At 48.2% G+C, this 25376-nt stretch overlaps 1 protein-coding gene across 1 annotated transcript in view; it reads right to left on the bottom strand.

Annotated features, from left to right (window-relative positions):
- DPP9 (dipeptidyl-peptidase 9) overlaps nucleotides 1–25376 on the bottom strand; it is a 73033-nt gene that overhangs the window by 23417 nt on the left and 24240 nt on the right. Inside the window, exons 7-13 of the mRNA XM_015420599.1 lie at nucleotides 22844–22957; nucleotides 20199–20327; nucleotides 17191–17252; nucleotides 11009–11109; nucleotides 8614–8791; nucleotides 2091–2256; nucleotides 1898–1977 (exon numbers count right to left, since the gene is read on the bottom strand). Coding sequence (XP_015276085.1) covers nucleotides 1898–1977; nucleotides 2091–2256; nucleotides 8614–8791; nucleotides 11009–11109; nucleotides 17191–17252; nucleotides 20199–20327; nucleotides 22844–22957 — 830 coding nt within the window. The remainder of the gene's footprint in view (nucleotides 1–1897; nucleotides 1978–2090; nucleotides 2257–8613; nucleotides 8792–11008; nucleotides 11110–17190; nucleotides 17253–20198; nucleotides 20328–22843; nucleotides 22958–25376) is intronic.

Below are 25376 nucleotides of genomic sequence, written 5' to 3' on the forward strand. Positions count from 1 at the left end.
ATACATTTTTGTCTTAGCTCAGGAAGGCTGGCTCCAGAGCAAACTGATTTATGCAGTAGCCAAATCACTGGCTCACAACTTTAAAGCCAGTAACTCACAAAGCAGAATTTTTGCTCACAAGACTCCACAGCTTAGAGGGAACATTGCTGACAGGGTGTCTGTTGTGGGGAGGGGGAAGGGAAAGGAGTTTGCAAGCTGCTCTGAGACACCTTTGGGTAGTGAAGGGCAGGGGTATAAATCCAATCTCTTCTTCTTAAGATGTCTTCTTATACTTGCCTTCCAGTACTGCAGTAGGAAGCACATCATATCTTAGCAGAGTGAAAGCCCTCCTATAAGTGGGATTCCCTAAACTATTTACATAAGGGATCAATAAAGGCCTGTTTAGGGTGTTCAAATCAATTATATCACTCTTCATTCTATTCAGCCCGGGTTGTCTTTCGCCATGTAGAATCCTTTGTTTTACCACAGACCTCGCTTGGTCCTGATGCACAGACCATAGATGCTGTTCTGATAGTCCATAACCACCTAAATTCTTCCTCAGCATAATGAGCCATGGCGGTGTAAATTCATCTTTTAACATCAAATGAGCAATCCCGTACTCGTTGTAGGCAGTGTTCCCTCTAAGATGAGTTAGTGTGAGCTAGCTCACAGTTTTTTAGCCTCCGGCTCACAGATTTTTGTCCTAGCTCAGGAAGGACGGCTCCAGAGCAAGCTAATTTATGTAGTAGCCAAATCACTCGCTCACAACTTTAATGCCAGTCGCTCACAAAGGAGAATTTTTGCTCACAGGACTCTGCAGCTTAGAGGGAACATTGGTTGTAGGCTAGTTTCAACCAATATCTAAAAACTGCTACCCACATCCTAGCTTCTACCAACCCTGGTGGTCTTCCATCCCAGTACTGACCGAGGCTGACCTTGCTTAACTTCTGAGATCTGATGAGGCTGGCCAAGCCTGAGCCGTCCAGGTCAGGACGGACACATAGGGGGTGGTTTGTCATTGCCTGCCTTTGCACAGCAACCCTGGACGTCCATGGTGGTCTCCCATCCAAGTACTGATCAGGGCCAACCCCCCGCTTAGCTGCTAAGACCTGATGAGATTGGGCTAGCCTGGGTCTGGTGCTTATTACAACAAGCAGAAAGAGGGCTCGCACGTCAGTGTCTGATGCATACGTTCAAGCCAGTGTAAAAGGTTAAGCTGACCTCTCTTAGGCCTCAAGTTGGGCAAGGGAGATAAAAGAACGTCAACAATAAAATTCAACACCAAAAAACCCCCAAAACAGCCAACACAAAGTAAAACAACTGGTCCTATTGACACCCAGAGGACACGTGAAGCTGCCTTATACTGAAGCAGACCACTGGGCCGCTCAGACTGGCAGCGGCTCTCCAGGGTCTCAGGCAGAGGTCTTTCCCATCACCTGCTGCCAGGTCTTTTTAGAGTGGAGATGCCGGGGATTGAACCTGGGACCTTCTGCATGCCGAGCAGATGCTCTGCCACTGAGCCACGGCCCCTCCCGTAAACCTGTGGGACGATTACCAATTCTCTTCGGGGAGCTCTTCTTCAAATCAGTTTGCTTCTGTTGCTACCAATGGTCGCTCTAAGCTGTGTAGTCATGTCAGCAAAAATTCTACTTTGTGAGCTACTGGCATTAAAGTTGCGAGCCGGCAATCTGGCTTCTGCATAAATTAGTTTGTTCTGGAGCCCTCCCTTCCTGAGCTAAGACAAAAACGTGTGAGCTGGAAGCTAAAAAACTGTGAGCTCGCTCACACTAACTCAGCTTGGAGGGAACAGTGGCTGCTACTGCCCTGCGCCTTCGGGAAGGGGCAGGATAAAGGATTTTCCAAAGAGAAGATGCGCCAAGGAAAACGTGGTGGGGAATGCTACCTGGCTACCTCATACCTTGGATCCGTGCCTGGCCAGAACTTCCCATTCCCCAGTGGTTAGGGCGACCTCTTCCTTGATCGGGCATTTGAAGTCCCCTGTAAAAAGAAAAGGAACATGAGCCAGAGGCCAAACAGCAGGCAGGGACCTCCAAGGTGAGACATACGGGGGGGGGGGGGGGGGGGGGGGTGGGGGTGATCTGGGAGCTCACCTTTGCTCGGGACATAGGGCCGCGTCCAGTCGTGGCTCTCCCTCTTGAGGAGGACCGTGACCCTGTACAGATGGCAGAACCCGGTCTTGCATTCGTTGGCGCGGATGAAGCAGAGCTCGTCCTCCCTCCCCTCGAGCTGGCAGAAAGGGTAAAAGATGTCGTGGACCTACCGACGAGAGAAAGGGGGAGGCGACTGAATGCAGCGGCGGGGAGATAATGTCGTGGCTGGCCACAGTTTGATGCCTGATCAAAACTTCCATGATGCCCTGACTGCTCTGGTTTTTGAGGACTTCAGAGTTCCCATTGTGCGCGACAGCCTTGCTCAGCATTTCTGAAAATACGGGCTGTGGAGTTTTCGGAGGCCACGCCGCCCCTGTCTGGAGGAGCTAAGCTTCCCTGCTGGAATTATTTATGCCAATGGAGTCACACCATCCTAACGGGTTGTTCAGTGAAGCTTTGCAGAAAGTTTTCATGAACTCTGAGCTTAAAAAGAGGAGGCGGGATCGAGAAAGAAAAAGCCTGAAACGGTGCCAAAGAGACTGCTGGACTTTTACCCGTGCTTGCTCCTTAAAACCTGCCGCTTGTTTTTAAGATAGATATGCTTTTATAATAAAAAAGCCATAAAAACGCAATGCTTCAGATCCTCTTTTTATTCTGTAGGAGAATAATCCCGTTAATGGATTCTAGAACAGGGTTGGAAGGGGTCATACAGGCCATCTAGTCCAGGGTCAGCCTAGAGCAGTGGTGGCGAACCTATGGCACGGGGGCCAGAGGTGGCACTCAGAGCCCTCTCTGTGGGCACCCGGTGCCATCGCCCCAGCCAGGCCCAGACCGTCATTAAAGTGTCGAATTCTCTGCCAAATAATTTTAAGTCAATGAAAGCATTTGGGATTGCTTTCCTTCCTTTGTTTGGATCATCTTAAGTTAATGTAGGAGTTGTTTTTTCTAAAGTAAAACCTCAGGATTCAGGTTAAATTGCCGTGTTGGCACTTTGCGATAAATAAGTGGGTTTTGGGTCGCAGTTTGGGCACTCGGTCTCTAAAAGGTTCGCCATCACTGGCCTAGAGCATCCCTGACAAGGGTTTTGTCCAGCCGCTGCTTAAAGACTGCCGGTGAGGGGGCGCTCACCACCTCCCCAGGCAGCTCATTCCACTGCTAAACTACTCTTACTGTAAAAAAAAAATAAAAAAATCCTGATATCCAACTGATACCTTTTCCACCCTTAATTTAAATCCATTCATCATCATCATCAGCTACCTTTATTGGCATCACAAGAAAACATAGATCATCAAGGGATAAAGGGTACAACCTTCATTGCTGGAGTTGAAACATTCCTTTCCTCTTAATGGCACAACATAGAAATTTAGCCAACAAACCAGTGATCTCAGAGTTATGGGAAGATAGTAAAAAAACCCATCTTGCAAACATCAGATTGACCCTTGCGCATTTGTAGCAGAGGTTCAAATATCACAGTAAAATATACAGTGCAGGAGAACATGTTCAGTACTTTCTATCTCCCCCAGACCACAAGAACAAAGCCTAGAGGAGTATGGCATTTTTTTAAACCTCCGGTACAGTACAGTACAGTACAGTACAGTACAGTAGACAGCAGAAGACAGGAAGGCCTGGCGTGATCTGATCCATGGGGTCGCAAAGAGTCGGACTCGACTGTGCGACTGAACAACAACGACGACAGTACTGCAGAGGGAAGAACATTAAAATGAGCTAACATAAATGCCCTCCGATGCTCAGAAATAGTCAAGCTAGAAAAGTACTCAGCCAAAACACCATTAGTAGACATCCCCCCAATTTAAACCCATTCTTGAATCCTCTGCTGTCAACAGGAACACCTCCCTGCCCTCCTCTGACAGCTTTTCAAATACTTCCTCCCCATTTTCTGGTGGGCTCAAGGCTGGCTACTGAGGTTAACGGGATATCCTGACGGCTTCCCAGGTTCTGACCTGACTTAGCCTCCTCAAAAGGGGACGTCTGTGACAATAAGAACAGAGCATCACGGAGCAGGGCTGGAGAGCACAGAGCAAGGATGCGGGGGGGGGAGTGGGGGAGACTGACATCACGAGCCATCTCTTCCCCGTGTAAAGGATTAAATGTTATGCGTATGGGTTTTGGGTTGTGGCAGCAGTGTTCAAGCCTTTTATGATTTCCTCTTTTCCTTAGGCCCTGTAGAGTAAACCCCTTATAAGGTCTGAGCCAGCAATTAAGGCGAGATGGCTTACTAGATAGGGTGGATGGAGAGTGAGTTGAGTTGGTGTGGTTACTATCAGCCGTTGGTGTGTTGGTGTGGTTACTATCAGCCATTAGTTCTCAGACAAGAGAAAGCAAAGCAAAGCAGGAAATCGGAGGAGAGCCGAGAGACCTTTGGATTTCGTCTCTCTTCGGGAGCCTTGAATGAGGAATTCATTTGAAGGCTTGGGCTATGGGTTGGTGGTAACTGCTGTGTAATTTTGGCTTTTATTTGCACTAAGTACGGGACTGCCATCGTGTCTTCCGGTCTCCTCTCCCGCTTCGTCCTTGGATTTAGCAAATAAAGAGAACTGTTTATTTGTTGAATGTGGAGTTCCCTCCTTTGTGCAGCAAACAGCCCACCACGGCCAGGACGAAGAGCACCACCAGAGCGAGTCCCCTGGAGTGACAACTTCTTTACACCCCGGCCATCCAGGAGACGCCTGCTATGGGACCGCTCTGAGCAACGGTCAGGAACTAGAAATGAGGGCCAGGAAATGCTAAGCATCATCACCGTTACTGTCTGCATCATATAATCCAAGAATCAAGCCCATTCCTAGAAGAGGCAGTGGGCTCCTGTGCCCCCCCCCCTCGGACTGCTTCCATCACCCTGACAGCACCTGCTTTGGCACAGAAGGGTATGCAGAGTGCCTAGCCCACTGGTTCCTGAGATTTAAACCCGGCACTTTTCAAGCATAAGGGCTAGAAACTTGGTTCTGTTTTTGTTTTGTTTTTAATGCAAACTAAGAAATGATTGAGTCTATCCATCGACCGGAAATCGCCCTTGGAGCCAGTTTTACTGGCTAGTGTGGTATATATGAGGAAGCCCTCTGCCCTTCACCACCCAAAGGAGTCTCAGAGTGGCTTACAAACTCCTTTCCCTTCCCCTCCCCACAACAGACACCCTGTGAGGTAAAATAATAATAATAATAATAATATATTGGATTTATACCCCCACCCTTCACCACCCAAAGGTGTCTCAGAGCGGCTTACAAACTCCTTTCCCTTCCCCTCCCCAGAACAGACACCCTGTGTTATATCCCGCCCTTCACTACCCGAAGGAGTCTCAGAGCGGCTTACAAACTCCTTTCCCTTCCCCTCCCCACAACAGGCACCCAGTGAGGTAGGTGGGGGCTGAGAGAGATTTGAGAGAACTGCTCTTATCAGAGCTACGGCTTGCCCAAGGTCATCCAGCCAGGTGCAAGTGGAGGAGTGGGGAATCAAACCCGGTTCTCCCAGATTAGAGTCCGCGCACTTAACCACTACACCAAACTGGCTCTCTTGAAGTATTTGAAGGTGGTTGACGGGGGACATGATTGCTCTCTTGAAGTATTTGAAGGGCTGTCAGAGGAGGACCGGGACCTGTTCCTATTGGCAGCAGAGGACAGGACTCGCAAGAATGGGTTTAAACGAAGGGCGGGAAGGCACCAGCTCGATATCAGGGAAAACCTTTTTACAGTCTAGAGTTGTGCAACAGTGGAATCAGCTGCCTAGAGCGGTGGTGAGCTCCAATGCTCCCTCTAAGCTGTGGAGCCTTGTGAGCAAAAATCCTACTTTGTGAGCAACCGGCATTAAAAGTTGTGAGCGAGCGATTTGGCCGCTGCCTAAATGAGTTTGCTCTGGAGCCCTCCTTCCTTAGCTAAGACAAAAATCTGTGAGCCAGAGGCTAAAAAACTGTGAGCTAGCTCACACTAGCTCGGCTTAGAGGGAACACTGATGCGCTCCCCCTCCCTGGCAGTCTTGAAGCAGCGGCTGGACACACACTTGTCAGGGATGCTCTAGGCTGATCCTGCACTGAGCAGGGGCTGGACTGGACGGCCTGTATGGCCCCTTCCAGCTCTGTGATTATATCATTTTAATTACTGCAGGAAAATCTTTAAGTGCCGGATTCTGTGACCAATACAAGGCCAACAGCTGGCTTTTCCTGCCCTCCGCCACCCTCCATTGGCTGACTCTGCTTCCTTAATATCCTCCTCCTATTTGGCATGGCAGGGGTGTTTAACCACCCCCCAACCCACTGCTCCTCATCCTTCCAAGGCCCCACCCTTCTGCCCGGCTCTTCCGGACACACCTCTGCCTGCTCCTCCTTCACCAGCCGACTCTCCCTGTGCCATCCCCCCCCCCAACAAAACTATCCCACACCGTCCATTTCATCAGCTCGGTTCTATCCCTACAACAGCTTTCCCGGCTCCCGGGCAGAGGCTTTTCCTTTAAACGACTGGAGCTGCACCTGAGATTCCATTCGTGCATGCTGTGTGGCGTGTTACGTCCCTCCCCACTGACCAGAGCGCTGCCTTTTAAAAACTTCTTCGCAGGGGTCATTTCGTAGAAAAAGAGGTGCAGGAGCTCATTAGCATAACTCATTAGCATAACTTGTTTGCATGTGCCACACCCCCGGACATCAACGGAAGTGTGTCAGAAGGCAACACCCACCGCTCAGGCTCCACTGGACTGTTTTGGATTGCTAGCTATTGAGGGGGGGGAACGTGCAGATCTGTCCTCACAGAGGAGGGAGAGCTTGTGCCTGAATAAAACTTGGTCTTAAAGGTGCCAATGGACTGTTTTGGAGCAGTGGGCTGGGGGGGGCCTCTGCAACTTACCTGACTGCTTCTTGCTCTGACTGAGGGCTGCTGGGAGCAGGGGGTGGGGCTTGCTGAATGTGCCCGCCCCCTGGGCTCTTTACTGCCGGAGCTCCGCTCCTGTGCGCTCCTGCAGGAAATGACCCCTGCTTCTTCGGAACGTGTATGTGCTGCCCAGCTACTAAAATGCTAGGCCTGCTTACAGCAATCTAAGGTTGCGGTCACACGCATGAGATAACACCGGGGGGGGGGGGGGGGAAGGGCTATTTACTCCATGATAGGAATTTGACCTGCAGTTGCGTGATCACACAGTCCCTGAGAGCTGCGGGAGCAGCCCGCCACTGCGTGATCAGATGCAACCATGGGTGAATTGGTTTTGGGGTTTTTTTGCCGCATGTTTTTGGTGCGCTTCAACAGGGGATTGATGATTCGCATCTCCGCACTGAGTGCTCCCTATGCAGTGTGCAATGACGCGCATACCGAAACGGGGGAAAACACAACGGCACGGAGTCGGGATGGCCCGATCAGACCATCCCGACTCCATGAGAGCGCGCTGGTGCAATCACACAGGAGAAAGTCTGCTCCTGGCCCGTAGCAAACCCGCTTGCTACCGGACTTTCCCCGGTGTCTTTTTACTCTGCTTCTGCGGCGGAGCAAAATGGGTTGCCGACGGGTACCAGGGCGCTTCCCGGATGTTTGCGTCTGATCGCGCCCTTTTAATCTGCCTGGCATTCGCGCCTATGGCGCGGCTAATTGTGCATGTGATTGCGCACAATCCCACACACAAAAGCTGCAGGCAAAAATATCCTCATAAAGTTACTGAGAGTGAAGGAGGAGAGATCCATTTTTTAAGGGCCTTCTGGAATTTAAAAAAAAAAAAGCATCTTTGGTGCTGGGAAACCCTGCAGCCGAGGCGACTGAAGGGACGGGAGGAGGGGGGGGGATCCTAAAGAGCTGTCTCTGCACAGGTCCCTGCTCGGCAGACCTCAGTCACCGGAGCTTCCCATAGCAAAGCCTCCTGGGCTGAACTGAAGGCACAGGGACAGTCCGGGACGGCCCCTGCAGGGCGGAGCGCCAATCCAGCTTGCAAAAACTGCCTCGTTCATTTACTGCACTTGTGCCTTGCCTTCCTCCCCAGTGGGGACCCAAAGCGGCTTACGTTGTCCCCCTCACCTCCAATTTGCCCTCACAACCACCCGGGGAAGGTAGGCTGAGAGTAGGTAACTGGTCCCTGGCCACCCAGCAAGCTGCCATGACAGAGTGGGAATTCGAACCTGGTTCGCCCAGAACCTAGTCTGACACTCTAACCATGACACCACAGTGGCTGTCAAGTCGAAGCCAGGAGTGTGGGGGAGGACTTTACTGGCAGCGATGCGGGGACACTCTGGTATTCGGGCAAAAACTCTATGGCAGAAGACGTTTTTAACCATAGTTTTTGCCCCAATACCAGAGTGTCCCCCCCACCTCGCAACGGGGTCACTTCCGACATGCACCGGAAGTAACGTCACCAGGTTGCCTGGCTAGGACCCCCCCTCCTCTGGTGAGAGCTGGCATCCCAACTTGTCCCCACCACCACCACCTTGTGCCCTAGCCCGTTCCCTCCAACGTTCCCCTAGCCCGTTCCCCCCTAGCCCGTTCCTGTTCCCTCTGGCCCCTTGGATTCGGGCGAGGAGGCTTCTCTTCCGCAGCTGGCCCCTTACGTTGATCCACACGTCGGTGACCTCCTCGTAGATAATGAAGGGCTGGACGTTTTCAGGCACAGCTTTGGCGAATTCCAGGCGCTGCTCCTCGCTTTCCGGGACAGGGATGAAGAGCGCGGGGGGGAGGAAGACCACTTGGAGCTGCTGCTGGGGTCTGTCCAGGAACATGGCCCAGGCACTGAGCGGAACGGGGGGGAGGGGGAAGAGAGAAAGGGCAAGCATGACTGAGGCGGCGGCATTAGTCTCTCCCGGGAAAAATAAAACAGTACCCTGGTGGCATCTTCCTTTCGCAGTCTTAGACAGACTCAATCTTATAAATACCATCCTCTCTTTCCATCCCCGCATAGAAGCTGCTGCGGTCAGAAATTTAGCCACTGATGGAGACAATGTGGGGAACGGGGGACTTTTGACCATGGCTGGTGGTCTCCTGTAAACTGATAGGTAAGTTTTGGACTCAAATTCAAAACCAAATCCATCTAATCACTGGCCATTTGATTCCCCTATCCCCAGAATTAATTCTTCTCAATCTGTAGTGAAATGGCAAAATCTCCAAAGCAAAACAAGAACTAATTATGATAATGTTAATCATGGCTAAATGTCTTATTACATCTCATTGGAAGCCTGCATCAATTCCACTGCTGCAAGAATGGTGCTTGAAGTTATGGGATTTCTTCATCCTGGTTAAAATTACGTACGATCTGGATAAATTTAGAGATACACCTCAGGCCAATCCAGTCTCCTAGAGAAATGGCAGCCTCTAATGTTCACGTCTTGGTCTGATCTCTCTGATTGCTATGTTTTAAGTAAAAGCCAACTGTCTCCTCTCTGCTCACACTGAACAGAAGAAGAAGAAGAGAAGAGATTGGATTTATACCCCGCCCTTCACTACCAAAGATGTCTTAGAGCGGCTTACAAACTCCTTCCCCTTCCCCTCCCCACAACAGACACCCTGTGAGGTAGGTGGGGCTGAGAGAGCTCTTGACAGAAACTGCTCTTTTTCAGGAACAGCTCTTACCAAAACTATGGCTTGCCCAAGGTCATCCAGCCAGGTGCAAGTGGAGGAGTGGGGAATCAAACCTGGTTCTCCCAGATTAGAGTCTGCGCACTTCACCACTACACCAAACCGGCTCTCTACACCAAGCACCAAACTGGCTCACTGCACCAAACTGGCTCACTACACCAAACTGGAATAGATTGTATTCCTTAGTCTAACACACTGTTCCACTGCTGGTGTAAACCTGTGTTGTTCAACATACCTTTCAGCCCTGCATTTGTATTTCTAGTTTACTGTGTTTAGTTGTTCACACTCAGATTACTGATGGTTTGTAACCTTATTATACTCTTCAATATTTCAATTCTGTATACTTGAATGACTGTGCTGTGTTGTATTGAAAGACTATAATATTATATGATTAAATGATTTTTTTTTTAATTAAAGAAATTTAGCCGCAGCCAAGGGATCAGTACCAGCTGGCAGAGAAGGCACAGAAACAAGGGAATCCTTGGAAACTATCACCAGCTGTATCCACAGATTTCTTAAAGAGGCAGTCAACACGCAACCCGAGAGAACGTGGGATACAGTTTCAGTTGTCCCAGACTCTCATTCATAAAACCTATCTGAATAGGGTACTCGACGGACTCTACCCACCGGAATGGCAGAGATGAAAGCATTTAGCCTGGCCAAAAGAAAAGCCCTCTGATATTTGGGGACAATCAGTTGACGAAGATAATACGGAAGGGTAAGAGGGGGTGCGTGGAGCTGCAGTGGCTCAAGTGGTTAAGACACTGAACTGCAGGCTGTGGAAGGTCAGTAGTTCAGCAGTTCGAGACCCGGGTGCCGCATGATGGAGTGAGCTCCCGTCTCTGGCTCCAGCTCCTGCCAACCTAGCAGTTCGAAAGCAAGAAATTGCAAGTAGATAAATAGGTACCACTTCGGTGGGAAGGTAACAGCGTTCCGTGCGCCTCGGTGTTTAGTCATGCCGGCCACATGACCACGGAAACGTCTTCGGACAGCGCCGGCTCTTCGGCTTTGAAACGGAGATGAGCACCGCAACCCTAGAGTCAGATTCGACTGGCTTTCGAGCAAGGGAACCTTTACCTTTACAAGAGGGGGTGCAATGCCAAAAAACAGCATACAAGCCCAACCAAGAGCCAACTGATGGTCTAATGCCTCCAGTGCTCTGTCTAAGGACTGTCTTGCAGCCTACAGGCCAACAGATGGGAGGGATGAAGGGGTCAGCCCCCAAAAAAGGAAGTTTGGATTTAAGATTGGATCACGCAGATCAGTAACAGCATCCAGGGGGACGGAAATGTTCCCTCCCTGGCACTCCACAGATGCTGGGGGCTCAGACGTGCATGCACACGCGCGCGCACAGCCCACAGGAGATGTACTTACTATTTCCCATCCCGGGTCCACCCAGCCCGTGCGATGTACTCCACCCTTGGGAATATCGTAGCAAACGGGTGCACCAGCTCCTTGTCTTGCGCACAGACAATCTGCAATACCAAGAAGATATCTTTTATTGAACAGTGCAAGCAGGCCAGCCTGTGCTCCCACAGTAAAAAACAAAATGACACCATTGAAGACATCGCGTGCCCATGAAAACTCAAAGTCTCCCCAAGAAATGTGAGTAAAATGTTGGTCTTTCCCCCCCTTATTTAAATACGTTCCATATTTGGCATTGTTTCTTTCAGCTTGGGGGGGGGGATCCTCTGGCTTCAGAGAGGTATACGGCGCTCCGCCACTCGCAAGGGCCAAAAATCTGGGTCTGTAAAACAAGCTAAGATGCTCCAAGCTCACATATCACAGACTATATTATAACTCAATAGACTACTTACTCTTACTTGCAAGTCTGACAACAACTGACTCTCTGCGCTTTAATACCTACAAGTTGTATGATTCTATATCTTATTATCGATAATGTTATATTACACAACTTTTACTCACAACCAGGCACCTGTTTGAGTCTATCGCTGTGACAATGCTCGGTTGTTATTACTATACATTTATTTTTACTTTATATCTCATTTTAAAATTGAAGTGTATTGACTTGGTTTTATTACTTGTATGCAACTTTATGACGTCAATAAAAAATTGTAAATGGAAAAAAAAATAAGATGCTCCAAGCTCCTTGAGAAAAACCTCCCAAGCAACTCGGAAAACCAAAGGGGGGGGGGGGGCATAGCCAGGGCCAAGACTTATTTTTTTAGCCTTAAAACTTTTGTGTTGTAGATGATGATGTAACAGAAACAGAATGTGAGATCGATATGCAAGGGTGAAATCTACACATTCAGATCATTTTAAAATTCATGTCAACTTTGCCACTGACGGCATAATGCTAGCCAGAGATTAAAAAGTGTCAGCCATTTTTCCACGGATGGCATTGGCACAGCATAGTAGCTAAGGTTATGGAACGGGAAATCCAACAACATCAGTGACAAAAATAACGAAGAGTCAATAAAGTTATGTTGCAAAATCATTTACTGAAGTAATTCTGTAGAAAATTCTCTTCTATTATCGCTCACATGCTAACGAATGCTGCGCAATGTAAACAATTCGTTTCACAATATTTGTTTTATCTGAGCGTGTAGCAATCACAATTCTTATCACTAGAAGGAAGAAGATACACATTCAGTTATAAACATAGCTTAAAAATCATAATAAACCATTACACTCAAAACTGTCACTTACATTACTACTTATCAACTCTTGAAGGAAACATTCCATGTTGACCCCCACGTGTACCAGTGTTTTACGTTCTCCCTAAAATTCATAAGTCAGATCGCCCCCCCAAAAGACATCCAACTGTTTCGGGGTCCAATTCTCTTTTAGAATCTTTGGCCACATTTTTGGATGTCTTTTTGATTGGATATGTTAAGACTAGCCTAATTTTTCTCAAAGACACAATGGAGTTTATAAAATTAAGAGAAGGCATGCAGTGTGACAACAACACAGTCCTCTTAACAATGGATGTAATTTCTTTGTACACAAATGTATTGCTTGATGACGCTTGGATGATTATTGAAAAGAAACTTAATGAGAGATCTGATCCAAATCCCCCCACTCAGTTTTTGTTAGACCTCTTAGTTTTAATTCTTAAAAAAATATTTTAGATTTGACAACCAATTTTTTCTCCAAGTAAAAGAAGTATCGATGGGTTCTCCAGTGGCACCGTCCATTGCAAATTTATATATGGCAGAATTGGAAACTAAATTTATTATGAATTCAGAATTTAACCCATTTTTTGAGCAATTATTAATAGTAAAATGGTACATTGATTACTATTTTATTTTGTATGAAATACTATTTTATTTTGTATGAAAGTAAAGATTCCATCATAAGGTTTTGTGAGTGGATGAATTCCTTAGATGACAATATTAAATATACTTTTGGCAGTTCAGCTTGCAGCAAATTAATTTTCTCGACATTGTTTATAAATCTGACAACCATAGACTGGCGGTGAAATCTTATAAAAAGCCATCTGACAAAAATACCTACTTACATTTTAGTTCTTTTCATCCCACTCATTTGCGGCACAATATCCTTTTTGGCCAGTTTTTACGTGTTAAAAGGAACTGTACTAGTCAAACAGAATGTGAACTGGAAAGCAGTGAGCTATGCAGGCAATTCACCGCCAGGAGCTATCCTAGACACAATGTAGAAAAAGCTAGGTCTCAGGCCGCTTTAGTACTGAGAAATAGTTTACTTAACAAGGACAATAAAGCAGTAGATAAGGGCATACATTGGGCCATGGACTATATGTCTTTATCTATGCCTATTAAAAAAGCGGTCTTTAGTTTATGGAAGCTGGTCGATGATATTCCTGGATGCGCTTCACCTCCCGCTATTGGCTATCGTAAAACAAAGAGCATCGAAGATCATGTGGTACGCTCAGATTTGAGGAAATCCAGGTCCCCCACTGGTCTACCCCCTGGGCACCACCGCTGTGGACACTGCAAAATTTGCCATTGAAGGGAAGACCATTACTATTCCAGTACATAAACCTATTTGACTATCTGCATTCTCAACATGCTCAAGTTCAAATGTAATTTATGTTATCTTATGTCCATGTCCACAGGTGTATGTGGGAAAAACTGAGCATCCTATCAAAGTTCATGTGTTTGAACATATTTCCTGCATTAGGAATAACAATTTAGATGCTGCTTGAACTGAGCATTTTGTTTAAAACAATCATGCTTGTGATGATTTTCGTTATTCAGTTTGGTTTGTTGCTAATACTACTGTTAACATAAGGAAGGTGTTGCTGCAAGAAGAGGATAGATGGATATACCGGTTGAATTCACTACTACCTCATGGGCTAAACTCAGAACTTGATCTTAGCTGTTTTCAATAATCATACATATATTATGTTAATTGTAAGTTCAGAACTTTGGCATAGAATGTAAATCTCCTCACGTCTGGTATTGTTCCCACAGAGTGTCTTTTGAAAATCACACCATGTCACTTTAAGCATTGTTATAATGTCCAGTCACGGCTGCTAAGGTTTGACACTGAATAAAAAAGGTTTAGATGTTTATATAGTTAATATGTGAAAGTAATACTATAGATGGCATTTTAGAGTTAGGTTTTTATAAACAGAAAAAAACCTACATGGATACACTAGCACTTTAAATGCCGTTTGCACAGGCAGACTGTGGCTGGTAGCAATTAGCAGTGGAGACTTTGGCCTCTAGAATCCAGCTAATACATTGTGAAGACCTTGGGTTCTGGTATTAGAGAGTCAACATGGAATGTTTCCTTCAAGAGTCGATAAGTAGTAATGTAAGTGACAGTTTTGAGTGTAATGGTTTATTATGATTATTAAGCTACGTTTATAATTGAATGTGCATCTTCTTCCTTCTAGTGATAAGAATTGTGATTGCTACATGCTCAGATAAAGCAAATATTGTGAAACGAATTGTTTACACTGCGCAGCATTCGTTAGCGTGTGAGCGATAAGAGAAGAGAATTTTCTACAGCATTACTACAGTAAATGATTCTGCTACATATCTTTATTGACTCTTTGTTATTTTTGTCACGGATGCTGTTGTTGGACTTCCACTTCCTCCCGATACCTCTCGTTTTTGGCTTCTACAAGGTTATGGGACTAGCTGCCGCAAGAGGTGACCGTGGCCAACAGCCCGGTGGTGGAAAGTGCCACCAAGTCACAGACGATGCTCCGTCTAAGCTGTGGAGTCCTGTGAGCAAAAATTCTACTTTGTGAGCTACTGACATTAAAGCGGTGAGCGAGCCATTTGGCCGCTGCATAAATTAGTTTGTCCTGGAGGCACCTTTCCTGAGCTGAGACAAAAATGTGTGAGCCACACTAACTCAGCTTAGAGGGAACACTGGTCACAGATGACTTAAGGAGGCCCCGTTAAGTTTCTCAAGGCAAGAGATGTTCAGAGGTGGTTTTGCCATTGCCTGCCTCCATGTCATGACCCTGGACTTCCCTGGTGGTCTCCCATCCAAAGACTAGCCAAGGCTGACCCTGCTTGGCTTCTGAGTTCTGACGAGATCAGGGGAGCCTGGGCCATCCAGGTCAGGCCAACAGCCTATGTGTTCTGTTTTGTGTATTTTTTTAAAAAAAGATCATGTCTCTCCCTTTCCATTCTGTTCCTGAAGTTCTTTTGCAATAAAACAGCTACTTTGTCAGCCATTGAATGACCTGGAAGGTTGTCCCCTACAGGACAAACGGGACAAACCCTACACCAAAGGATAAATGGACACAAATCTGACGTCAGGAATCACAAGACTGAGAAACCTGTAGGGGAATAGCTGAATTACAAGTTATTACAACACTCAGAACAAACACTCCGCCAGGACTTAACAGGGATATTGGTTTCTTATCCCATTACATATGCTAACTCATTCAATCCTCACATATGTATTCTCACCAAGTAGGGCTATACATCCCTATATGTTGTTTTTCTTTTTTCTTTTTGAAATAGTGTATTATAATAGTGATTGTAATGCAATGCAATATCTTGTTGATCTCTGACATAACACTGTACCCCAGGAAAAGGATTCAGTCAGTTAACTCCATGTTTTAGGGAAACAAAATATTATTACTGCTCTTAACAATTAAGAATATAATTGAATAATGTAATTTGGAATGGTAGATTTAAATGTAGTTCTCTGTTTTGGGGACAAGGGAAATACTCTGCACAGCCAAGATGCTGTAAAGTTCACCTCCATGATAGAAAGGAGATGGATGGGGGGTCTAAAGACGGGATTCTCACAAATTAGGACAATCTCCAATTCTGACATATTTATTACCAATGTTGTTCCCCTCCCCAGATGAACCAAAACCAGAAACCGAGCATGTCATTCTTTTGATCTGTTTTCTCACTATTTTGCATGCTAATTTAACAAGCCACCTATATATACAACTATGATATGTAATTCCACTTCATCGTCTGATGAAGTGTGCATACACACAAAAGCTCACACCTTGAATAAACCTATGTTGGTCTTAAAGGTGCCTGACTGGACTCTAACTTTGTTCTATTGCTTCAGACCAACACAGCGACCCGCCTTGATCTGCCACAAATGTTAGTCTTTCAGGTGCTCCTGGACTCTTGCTCTTTTCTCCTGCTACAGGCAGACTAACGCGTCCGCCCATCTTGATCTATCTGAAGAAGTGAGCAGTGACTCATGAAAGCCCCTATCCTGCCACAAATGCTGTTCGTCTTTAAGGTGCACCTGAACTCTCAGTTTTTATTGATTGGCAGCAGGGGTCATTTTGTAGAAAAAGAGGTGCAGGAGCTCATTAGCATAACTTATTAGCACAACTTATTTGTATATGCCACACCCCCTGACACCACCAGAAGTGTGTCAGAAGGCAACACCCACCGCTCAGGCTCCACTGGACAGTGTTGGATTGCTAGCAATTTGGGGGGGACGTGCAGATCTGTCCTCACAGAGGAGGGAGAGCTTGTACCTGAATAAAACTTGGTCTTAAAGGTGCCACTGGACTGTTTTGGATTGCTAGCTAATGGGAGGGGGGGGAAAACGCGCAGATATGTCCTCACAGAGGAGAGAGAGCTTGTACCTGAAGGCGGGCCGGGGGGGGGGGGCTCTGCAACTTACCTGGCTGCTTCTTGCTCCTCGTGGCCCAACTGAGGGCTGCTGGGAGCAGGGGGTAGGGCTTGTTACATGTGCCCACCCCCTGGGCTCCTTACTGCCGGAGCTCCGCTCCTGTGCGTTCCTGCAGGAAGTGACCCCTGATTGGCAGTCTTAACTGAGATTTTAAATTGTGGTATTTTAAGGCTTTTTTTTATAATTGTTATTTTATTTACATTGTAAGCCGACCTTGAATTCCACAAGGTAGACAAGCGGCTAATCAAGATTTTTAAATAAATAATAATTTAAGTATCTGAATTCCACGTCTACTTTAAAAAAATACACAGACTGCTCTGCCCAGCTAAGCCCACCACGTGCCTTCCTCCAGCAAAAGAGGCAAGGGCAGGATCCTTGCACGAGAGCAAGACACACTGCTGTTAACCAAGCACAGCAACGGGGTCAACCCCGGCGAGCAGAACAAGGCTCCGCCTTTTGTGGTAGGCCGTGCCTACCTTCCCCTGGCTGTCTGTCTGAAATTCTGCCAGCTTCAACGAGATCTTGGGGTTCTTGCTGCCTGAAAAAGGAGGATAAAAGAGTGAGAGAGAAAACACTTGGTGGTTTCAAGTGCACAGTCCCCACAAGGATTTTTTTTTCCCACACGTCCAACAGAAAATGTCTGCATAGGGAGGACACCTGCTCTTGGCATCGAAGGACACAGGCCTGTGTCCACGAAAACGTACGCGGGACTATAGTTTTATTAGCATACAGTGTCACAAGACTCAGTGAGTATTTTCATTCCGAGTGACTCCCCCTCCAGCACTCCTTGGCTGAATTCAATAATGGATGTGAACTCTACTTATCGCGTCCTTCTACACATCACTTGAGGAAAGCGTTTTGCTGACGGCGGTGGAACAGCCACTGTCAGCTACTTTGGATGGGCGTTACTATGACGCTCCTTTCAACTCCTGTCTATTGCACCTGCATCAAAGGGAGGACATCCTTTATTCTATTTACCAGTGCCTCCCATCTTGGAAAACGAATGTATTCCCCACCACCACCATCTTGCTCAGGGATCCCCAACCTTTTTGAGCCTGTGGGCACCACTGAAATTCTGACACAGTGTGGTGGGCCCAACCATAAAATGGTGGTTGTGGGAGGCAGAGCCAGCCACACAACGGCTGCCGTGGCTTCCCTGCTGTCACAAAGTCAATATCCTTGAGCTGTGACAGCAGCTGCTGCTGAGCGCCGCCAATCAGATCTCCAGTGGCCAATCAGAAACCTTGCTGGGCAGAAGCCCCGCCTAACCCGGCGCCGCCAATCAGATCTCCAGTGGCCAATCAGAAACCTTGCTGGGCAGAAGCCCCGCCTGGCCTCACCCACTTTCCTTTTTTTTTAATATATATTTTTATTTAACATATAAAACAATACACGTGCCACATTAATACAGGATCGATTACCTCCCCAAATAATGACAGTTTTCGTTTTTATCTACCAAACAAGCTATAACTAAATAAACACAAAATCTAAGTATTTCTTAGGTATCGAGGAGTTCTGGTTTGATTCATAGAGCCAGTTTGGTGTAGTGGTTAAGTGCGCGGACTCTAATCTGGGAGAACCGGGTTTGATTTCCCACTCCTCCACTTGCACCTGGCTGGATGGCCTTGGGCAAGCCATAGTTCTGTCAGAGCTGTTCTCGAAAAAGAGCAATTTCTGTCAGAGCTCTCTCAGCCCCATCTGCCTCACAGGGTGTCTGTTGTGGGGAGGGGAAGGGAAAGGAGTTTGTAAGTCGCTCTGAGACACCTTTGGGTAGTGAAGGGCGGGGTATAAATCCAATCTTCTCCTCCTCCATATACTCAAAAAAAGTATACCATATGTCTAAAAACATATTTTTCCTATTAGGATTCTCAACTTGTACTAATTGTGAGATTATCTTATTCTGGACCATCAAGTCCCATACTTTATCATGCCACTGTGCCAAAAATCGGTATATTCTTAGTATTCCATTGTTGTGCCAATATTGTTTTACCAGCTAACAGGAGATGGGTTAATAGATCCTTCCTCGACTCTGGGATATTTAACTCTGGCCACAGATTTAGTAAAATAGACTCAGGTGTATTTTGAATTAAAATTCCTGTTTGGTCTTTAATTTTTTGGGTAATATTTCCCCAATATGCATACACTACTTTGCAACCCCACCAACAGTGGAGAAATGTTCCAGTTTCACCACATTTCTTCCAGCATTCGGAATTAGTTCTTAATTTGCTTTTATACAGCTTATATGGTGTTAAATACCACCTGGTAATTAGTTTATATTGTTGCCAACAGATAGCTGTAGACCTAGATTTAAGCAAGGGAGTGTTCCAGATTGAATCCCAGTGTTGTTCAGTTAATCGTATTTGGCACTCTTTTAGCCACTGGTCTTGAATCAAAGTAGACTGTGACAATAGATTCTGACACAATAACTTATAAATAATTGGGATTACACCTTTTACATCAAAATTACTGCCTTTTAATAGGGCTTCAAAAGCATTTAAATAATGATTTTTAAGCATATATGGTAACACAGTAGCTAGTGCACTATGTACTTGGTAGTACTGGAACCACGGGAAAGATATTTTATATTTCTTCTCCAACTGACTATTCGTATCCAATTTATTGTTGGTGCTAATATCTGTCAGCCTAGGATTGTCCCAAAAATGCCATAACTGGGGAAGAAGGTAGACTTAAAAATTTCCTATCCCAAAGATTTAAGGTGTGTTTTAAGAAGGGGCTATAATAGGTTTCCCATTTCCTTTCTTGTTTAGTATACCATAGGCCTTGCTTCACCCACCTTCTAAAACATTTGGCAGGGGGCAGCATGGAACCATGGTGATTAACACATGTATTCACTGCCACAGGAGGTGGTGGCAGCTCGGTCTGGGGCAAGTGATGCACTGTATTTTTGGGACTTGGGGGGGGCAACAGTGAGAGGGCTTCTAGTGTCCTGGCCCCACTGGTGGACCTCCTGATGGCACCTGGTATTTTTGGCCGCCGTGTGACACAGAGTGTTGGACTGGATGGGCCATTGGCCTGATCCAACATTGACTTCTCTTATGTTCTTATGCTAGGGACCCCTGATTTAGCTTGATGGAAAGTTCTGAAGGACTCAAAAGCTTGCACCCCGTTTTGTGTTATTTGTGTTGGTCCCAACAAAAGGCACGGTGTGGCTTTCACTTGGATGAACGGGGCTACAAGCCTCTACAGAAAGCAACTACAGAGTTGTAAATCAACCCAAGACGTTCAAAGTAGGTTTTCTTGGGCCTTTGCCGGCTTTTCCTCACAATCCCTATGAAGCTGTACCACAAAGGAGAGTTGCAATAGAGACCACAGAACACCAGGCATAATTATTAGGTTTGGGGGGTGGGGGAAACGTTATTTAGATTTGCTGAGACCAGATGAATCTCGTTTCGGGGTGAGGTCCCCAAAGAGCACCCGCCCCATCAGGTAACAACACTCCTTTTAACCTCATCCTGCCACTAACCTGTTCTGGGATACCGGTACGAGTCCGTCTTCCTTTCTTCCAGGGCGGGAGAAGGAACGTGAATGATCTCCACCTCCGACTCATCCACCTCCTCGTACAAGATTCGTAACGTTTTCCAGCCCTCAGGGCCTGGAATACATGGGGAAAAATGGTACTTATTTATCCTACCCTTCCTCCATGGAGCTTGGGGTGAAAAACATACTTTTTCATTTCTCTCCCCCCCCCCCCCCCCGCCCTCAACGACCCTGGGAGGCAAGTTAGGCTGACAGAGAAACAACTGAGCCTAAGAGTCATGAACACGTGGAATTCACTGCCACAGGAAGTGGCGGCAGCTACAAGCACAGACAGCTTCAAGAGGGGACTGGTAAACATACAGAGCAGAGGTCCATCTGTGGCTATTAGCCACAAGGTACAGAGGGAACACTGTGGGTGATTTCCCACAAGCACTGCTCCGCGCTCACGCCTCCCTTTTGCCCCGATGGTATGTGTCAATTTCACACAAGCTGCTGCGCGTCTGCATTTTGCCCTGCAGCTTCGCGCAATTTCCCCCGCATCTACTCAATCCTCAAAAAACAGGATTGAGTAGATGCGGGGAAAATCGCACGAAGCTGCGGGGCAAAATGCGGTCGCGCAGCAGCTTGTGTAAAATTGACACGTACCATCGGGGCAAAGAGAAGAATGAGCGCAGAGCAGCGCTTGTGGGAAATCACCCTATGTCTAGGGCAGTCTTTTTGGTGCTTGGAGGACAACCGTGGGAGGAATTCTGGCCCCGCTAGTATACCTCCTGATGACACCTGGGTTTTGGCCACTGTGTGACACGGAGTGTGGGATTGGATGGGCCATTGGCCTGATCCAACATGGCTTCTCTTACGTTCCTATGTCTCCTAGAGCGTGTCCGGGAAGAGTGGAGAGGTCAACCTGGGGCTCGTGGTACTAGCCTGACTACTACATCATCACACTGCTTTTGAGGGGAGGGGAAGGCTGCTCTGCAGACTTCTCCATTTCAGTGTCTCCAAATCTCCAGCATCCCAGATACACTCTGGGCACCCAGTTCACGGCCCCTTCAAGTCTCTCCTTAACCGCTTCATACAGCACACTAGGGTTTTTTTTAAATGCTTCCCCCTTCTCGGGCCCTTGCATCTGTCACACAATTCCTCTTCACGTCACCCTCCGCTGCTCCAGCCCAGCAACGTACCAGCGCGCCGCACTTGTCTCTTTCCCCACAGCTCTCCACTTTAATTTAAGGCAAGAGACTGAAGCCAAAGAGCAGTGGCTTGCATGAGACTATTTATTAAAACGTTAATATCCCACCTTTTCTCTTGGTTCAAGCAACAGTTCAGACATCCCGCCCAGCAAAAAACCAAAAACAAACAGCAACCTCAAATCTCTGTCCCCCCCCCCTCCAAAAAAAGATGCCTGCCATTCAGACCCACTCCAAAGCCCTGGCAAACAGGGAGGTCTTGCAGCACCTCCTGAAAGTCTCCAAGGAGAGGGCTCCCCCCACCTCTTCAGGAAGCCCATTCCACAGAGCCAGAGTCACAATGGAAAAGGCCCGGGCTCTGGTCAATGCCAGATGGGCCACCCTAAGCGGACCATAGCGGGTATACAGGGATATATGGAAGGAGACAGTCCTTCAGATTGTCAGGGAAGGAGGCGTTTGTCTCATACACTTTCATCTTGCCCTTCCTTCAGGGAGCTCATGGTGACATAGAATCATAGAGTTGGAAGGGACCTCCAGGGTCATCTAGTCTGACTCCCTGAACAAGGCAGGAAATTCACAACTACCTCCCCAGCAGCACCCACCACCAGTTGACCTTCACAACAACCCTGAGGTAGGTTAGGCTCTAAAGATGATTTTGGAAAAGAAACATGGGCTTTGCACAGCATATACCTAAACACAACTGTAACACATGAGACCATCCAGAAGTGATTTTGGTCCACACAGAACATGATGATAACCGGTCCAGGGGTCATTTCCTAGAAAAAGAGCTAGGGGGACTCATTAGCATAACTCATTAGCATATGCCACACCCCCTCCAGCTCCTCCTGTGATTGAATGAGGGGGAAGCAGAGGGTGGCCGGAACTCCCTCCCCCTCCCCCCCCCCCCCCGCCCCTCACCCGGGGGGATGGTGTCCCCTCACGTCCCCCCCCCAAAATGACCCCTGCCGGTAACATAGCTGAAGCAATTCTATAATGTATACTTGGTGCCTCAGGCTTAGTTTCCATGCACTGTTCCGGGGCCTTCTTCAGAGGCAGAAAGGCCAGGGGTCTTGTCAACTAGTACAAAGGCTTGGTCTTGCCTAGTGAGGTGTTCCCTCTAAGCCGAGTTAGTGTGAGCCAGCTCAGAGTTTCTTAGCCTCCGGCTCACATTTTTGTCTCCGCTCAGGGAGGATGGCTCCAGAGCAAACTAATTTATGCAGGAGCCAAATTGCTTACTCACAACTTTAATGCCAGTGGCTCACAAAGTAGAGGTTTTGCTCACAAGACGCCACAGCTTAGAGGGAGCACTGGTCAGGACAACACAGCAGAAACTCCTGCCTGCTGTGCTCAGCTCAGATTTCTAGCCACGGACCTTGGCGTGTCAGAGCTGGAGAACAGGCCCCGAAGGTCCAGGAGTACCCTGGCCCCAAAGCCTGAAACTCACCTTCTTGGCAAGAGGTGGGACACCACCAGTACCCTGTAAACCGATCGAACTCCTCCTGAATGACGAAAGTGGCGACGCCTGCCAGTTTGGGATCATCCAACACGCTGGATAAGCCTGCCGGAGGGAGAACACAGAGCTGGGATTGGGGCCTAAACGGCCACACGCGTGAAACTGCCCGTGCAGGACCCACACACTGATTAAGGCCCTCTCAGCAGTTTAATTAGCAGTGCTCTCTCTCCACCACACGCTCTGTTCTCGACAGGATGTAACGCACTCGGTTGCTTTAGCAGAGGGTGACACCTTGAAGATGCACACTTTGACATATGTCTTCTGCCAGGGCAGAAGGACGGGTCGTTTCAAACTGTAATTTTACATTTCAGTACAGGGAGCATGGAACTGCGGTGGCTCAAGTGGTTAAGCCACTGAACTGCAGGCTGTGGAAGGTCAGTAGTTCAGCAGTTCGAGACCCGGGTGCCGCGTGACGGAGTGAGCTCCCGTCTCTAGTACCAGCTCCTGCCAACCTAGCAGTTTGAAAGCAAGAAATTGCAAGTAGATCAATAGGTACCACTTCGGTGGGAAGGTAACAGCGTTCCGTGCGCCTTGGTGTTTAGTCATGCCGGCCACATGACCATGGAAACATCTTCGGACAGCGCTGGCTCTTCGGCTTGGAAACGGAGATGAGCACCGCAACCCTAGAGTCGGACTCGACTGGCTTTCGAGCAAGGGAACCTTTACCTTACAGGGAGCAGCATCACCATCCGCTTCTTAACAGCAAGTTTGAAGGTGCTATACACGGTCGGTCACTTACTGTAAGCAACAGCCATGTAATCTATTGTATACAACACCTCCCTCTTCACCCCAATATCGTCTGCCTTTGTAACCCCTTCCTTCTTCACTGTGGTTCGTCAGGCCTTAGAAGAACCACAGTTTTCATTTGCATTGTTTTTTGCCTTGAGTCAACATAGCCCAGGCTAGTATGATCTTGTCCGATCTCATAAGCTAAGCAGGTTCAGCCCTGGGTAGCACTTGAATGGGAGACCACCAAGGAAGTCCAGTGTAGCTACGCAGAGGCAAGCAACAGCGAACGTACCTTGCCTTGAAAACCCTATGAGGGCACCATAAATCAGCTGTGAACTGATGGCAATTCCCACCAACATTCCAGAGGGAAGAACATTTCCCCTTCCACAGCAGCACATGGAAAGGAACACAGACCACTTTGGGCTAGGGATGGGCACAGACCGGGAAAATGTGGGTTAGTTCACGGCTGAACCATGAGCCGAACCGGCTCGTTCACGAACCAAACCGGTTCGTGCAGTTCGCCTGCAGAAGACAGCCCGACAGAGCTGCGTGGCGGGAGCACCTCCCCACCGCGCAGCTGTTTTTCAGGCTGTCTTCTGCAGTCCTTTTAAAGTTTAAAGGAACTGCACAAGACGTCCCGAAACAGCTGAGACGCAGGGAGTCTCCCCACCACTCAGCTGTTTTTGCGGTTTTTGCAGGGAACAGAAAGCAGGGGTTTAAAGGGAATCGGCGTCCTTTTAAACCCTTGCTTTCTGCTCTGTCCATGAACCACTCTAAAAGTTCATGGGAGTTTGTGACAGTGAACCCGTCACGAACTTCTGTTTGCAAACCGCGAACAAAATTCGTCACGGATTTTGCTTCACTGTTTGGTTCATGCCTATCCCTATTGTGCGCTTTTGTTGTTGTTCAGTCGTACAGTCGAGTCCGCTAGGACTGCCTTAATGCTGACTTTGTGTTGCCCTCCTGGACAGTTAGGGGCTTGCCAGCAGGGCCGGCCTGAGGGTTTTTTGTGCCCTAGGCAAGGCTAGCTTGCAGTGCCCCCCCCCCAGGCCAGGCTGTCTTGTGGCGCCCCCCCCCCCACTGAAGATCTTTATTAGGCAAGGAGGCTCGTTAGCATGAGAGCCAGTGGGCGGAGAGCAGCAGGTGGGCGGTGCTCTCTTGCATCGACCCACCCCTGCCGCAGGGCTTCCACACAGGGGAGGCTGCCCAGGAGATCTGCCCGCCAGTAGGAGTCGCCCACCCCCCTGCGCTGCCTCCTTCGCCTTCCCTCGCCCGGACTTTGTGCTGGGGGCGAAGAGATTTGGCGGCTGCAAAGCAGGGGCACTGGAGGGGGGGCGGGCTTCCTTGCTTCTTTTCCCTGCGGCGCCTTCGCTGCTCCTTCCGGGCGCCTTCTCCGCAATCAGGACCACTGCGGGGAAGAGTGTAAACTGGGGGGACAGTCGGGGGACGGGGCGGATGGGGCTGCGAGTACGAGTAGGGTCCCGGGCAGAAGCCTCTGAAGTCCAGGGAAAAGGGAGCTTCTGGGAGGCTCTTTGGAGCGTGGGCAGGGCGCGAAGCTTCGGCCTTCAGACAGCGCCTGCTGGGTGGGGGCGGGGCGGGGGGGCTTGTAGAGCCAGCGGTCTGAGCGAGCAAAGCCGAGCGGCTGGAGGGGGTGTCCCCTTACCTCTTGAGGCAAAGGATACCAGCGCTGCCCAGCTCGCAGCTCCCCACCAGGCGGGTGGTCTCCGAGGCGTCC

This window comes from Gekko japonicus, unplaced genomic scaffold, assembly GCF_001447785.1.
Source record: "Gekko japonicus isolate JY-2015 unplaced genomic scaffold, Gekko_japonicus_V1.1 scaffold884, whole genome shotgun sequence".
Lineage (NCBI taxonomy): Eukaryota > Metazoa > Chordata > Lepidosauria > Squamata > Gekkonidae > Gekko > Gekko japonicus.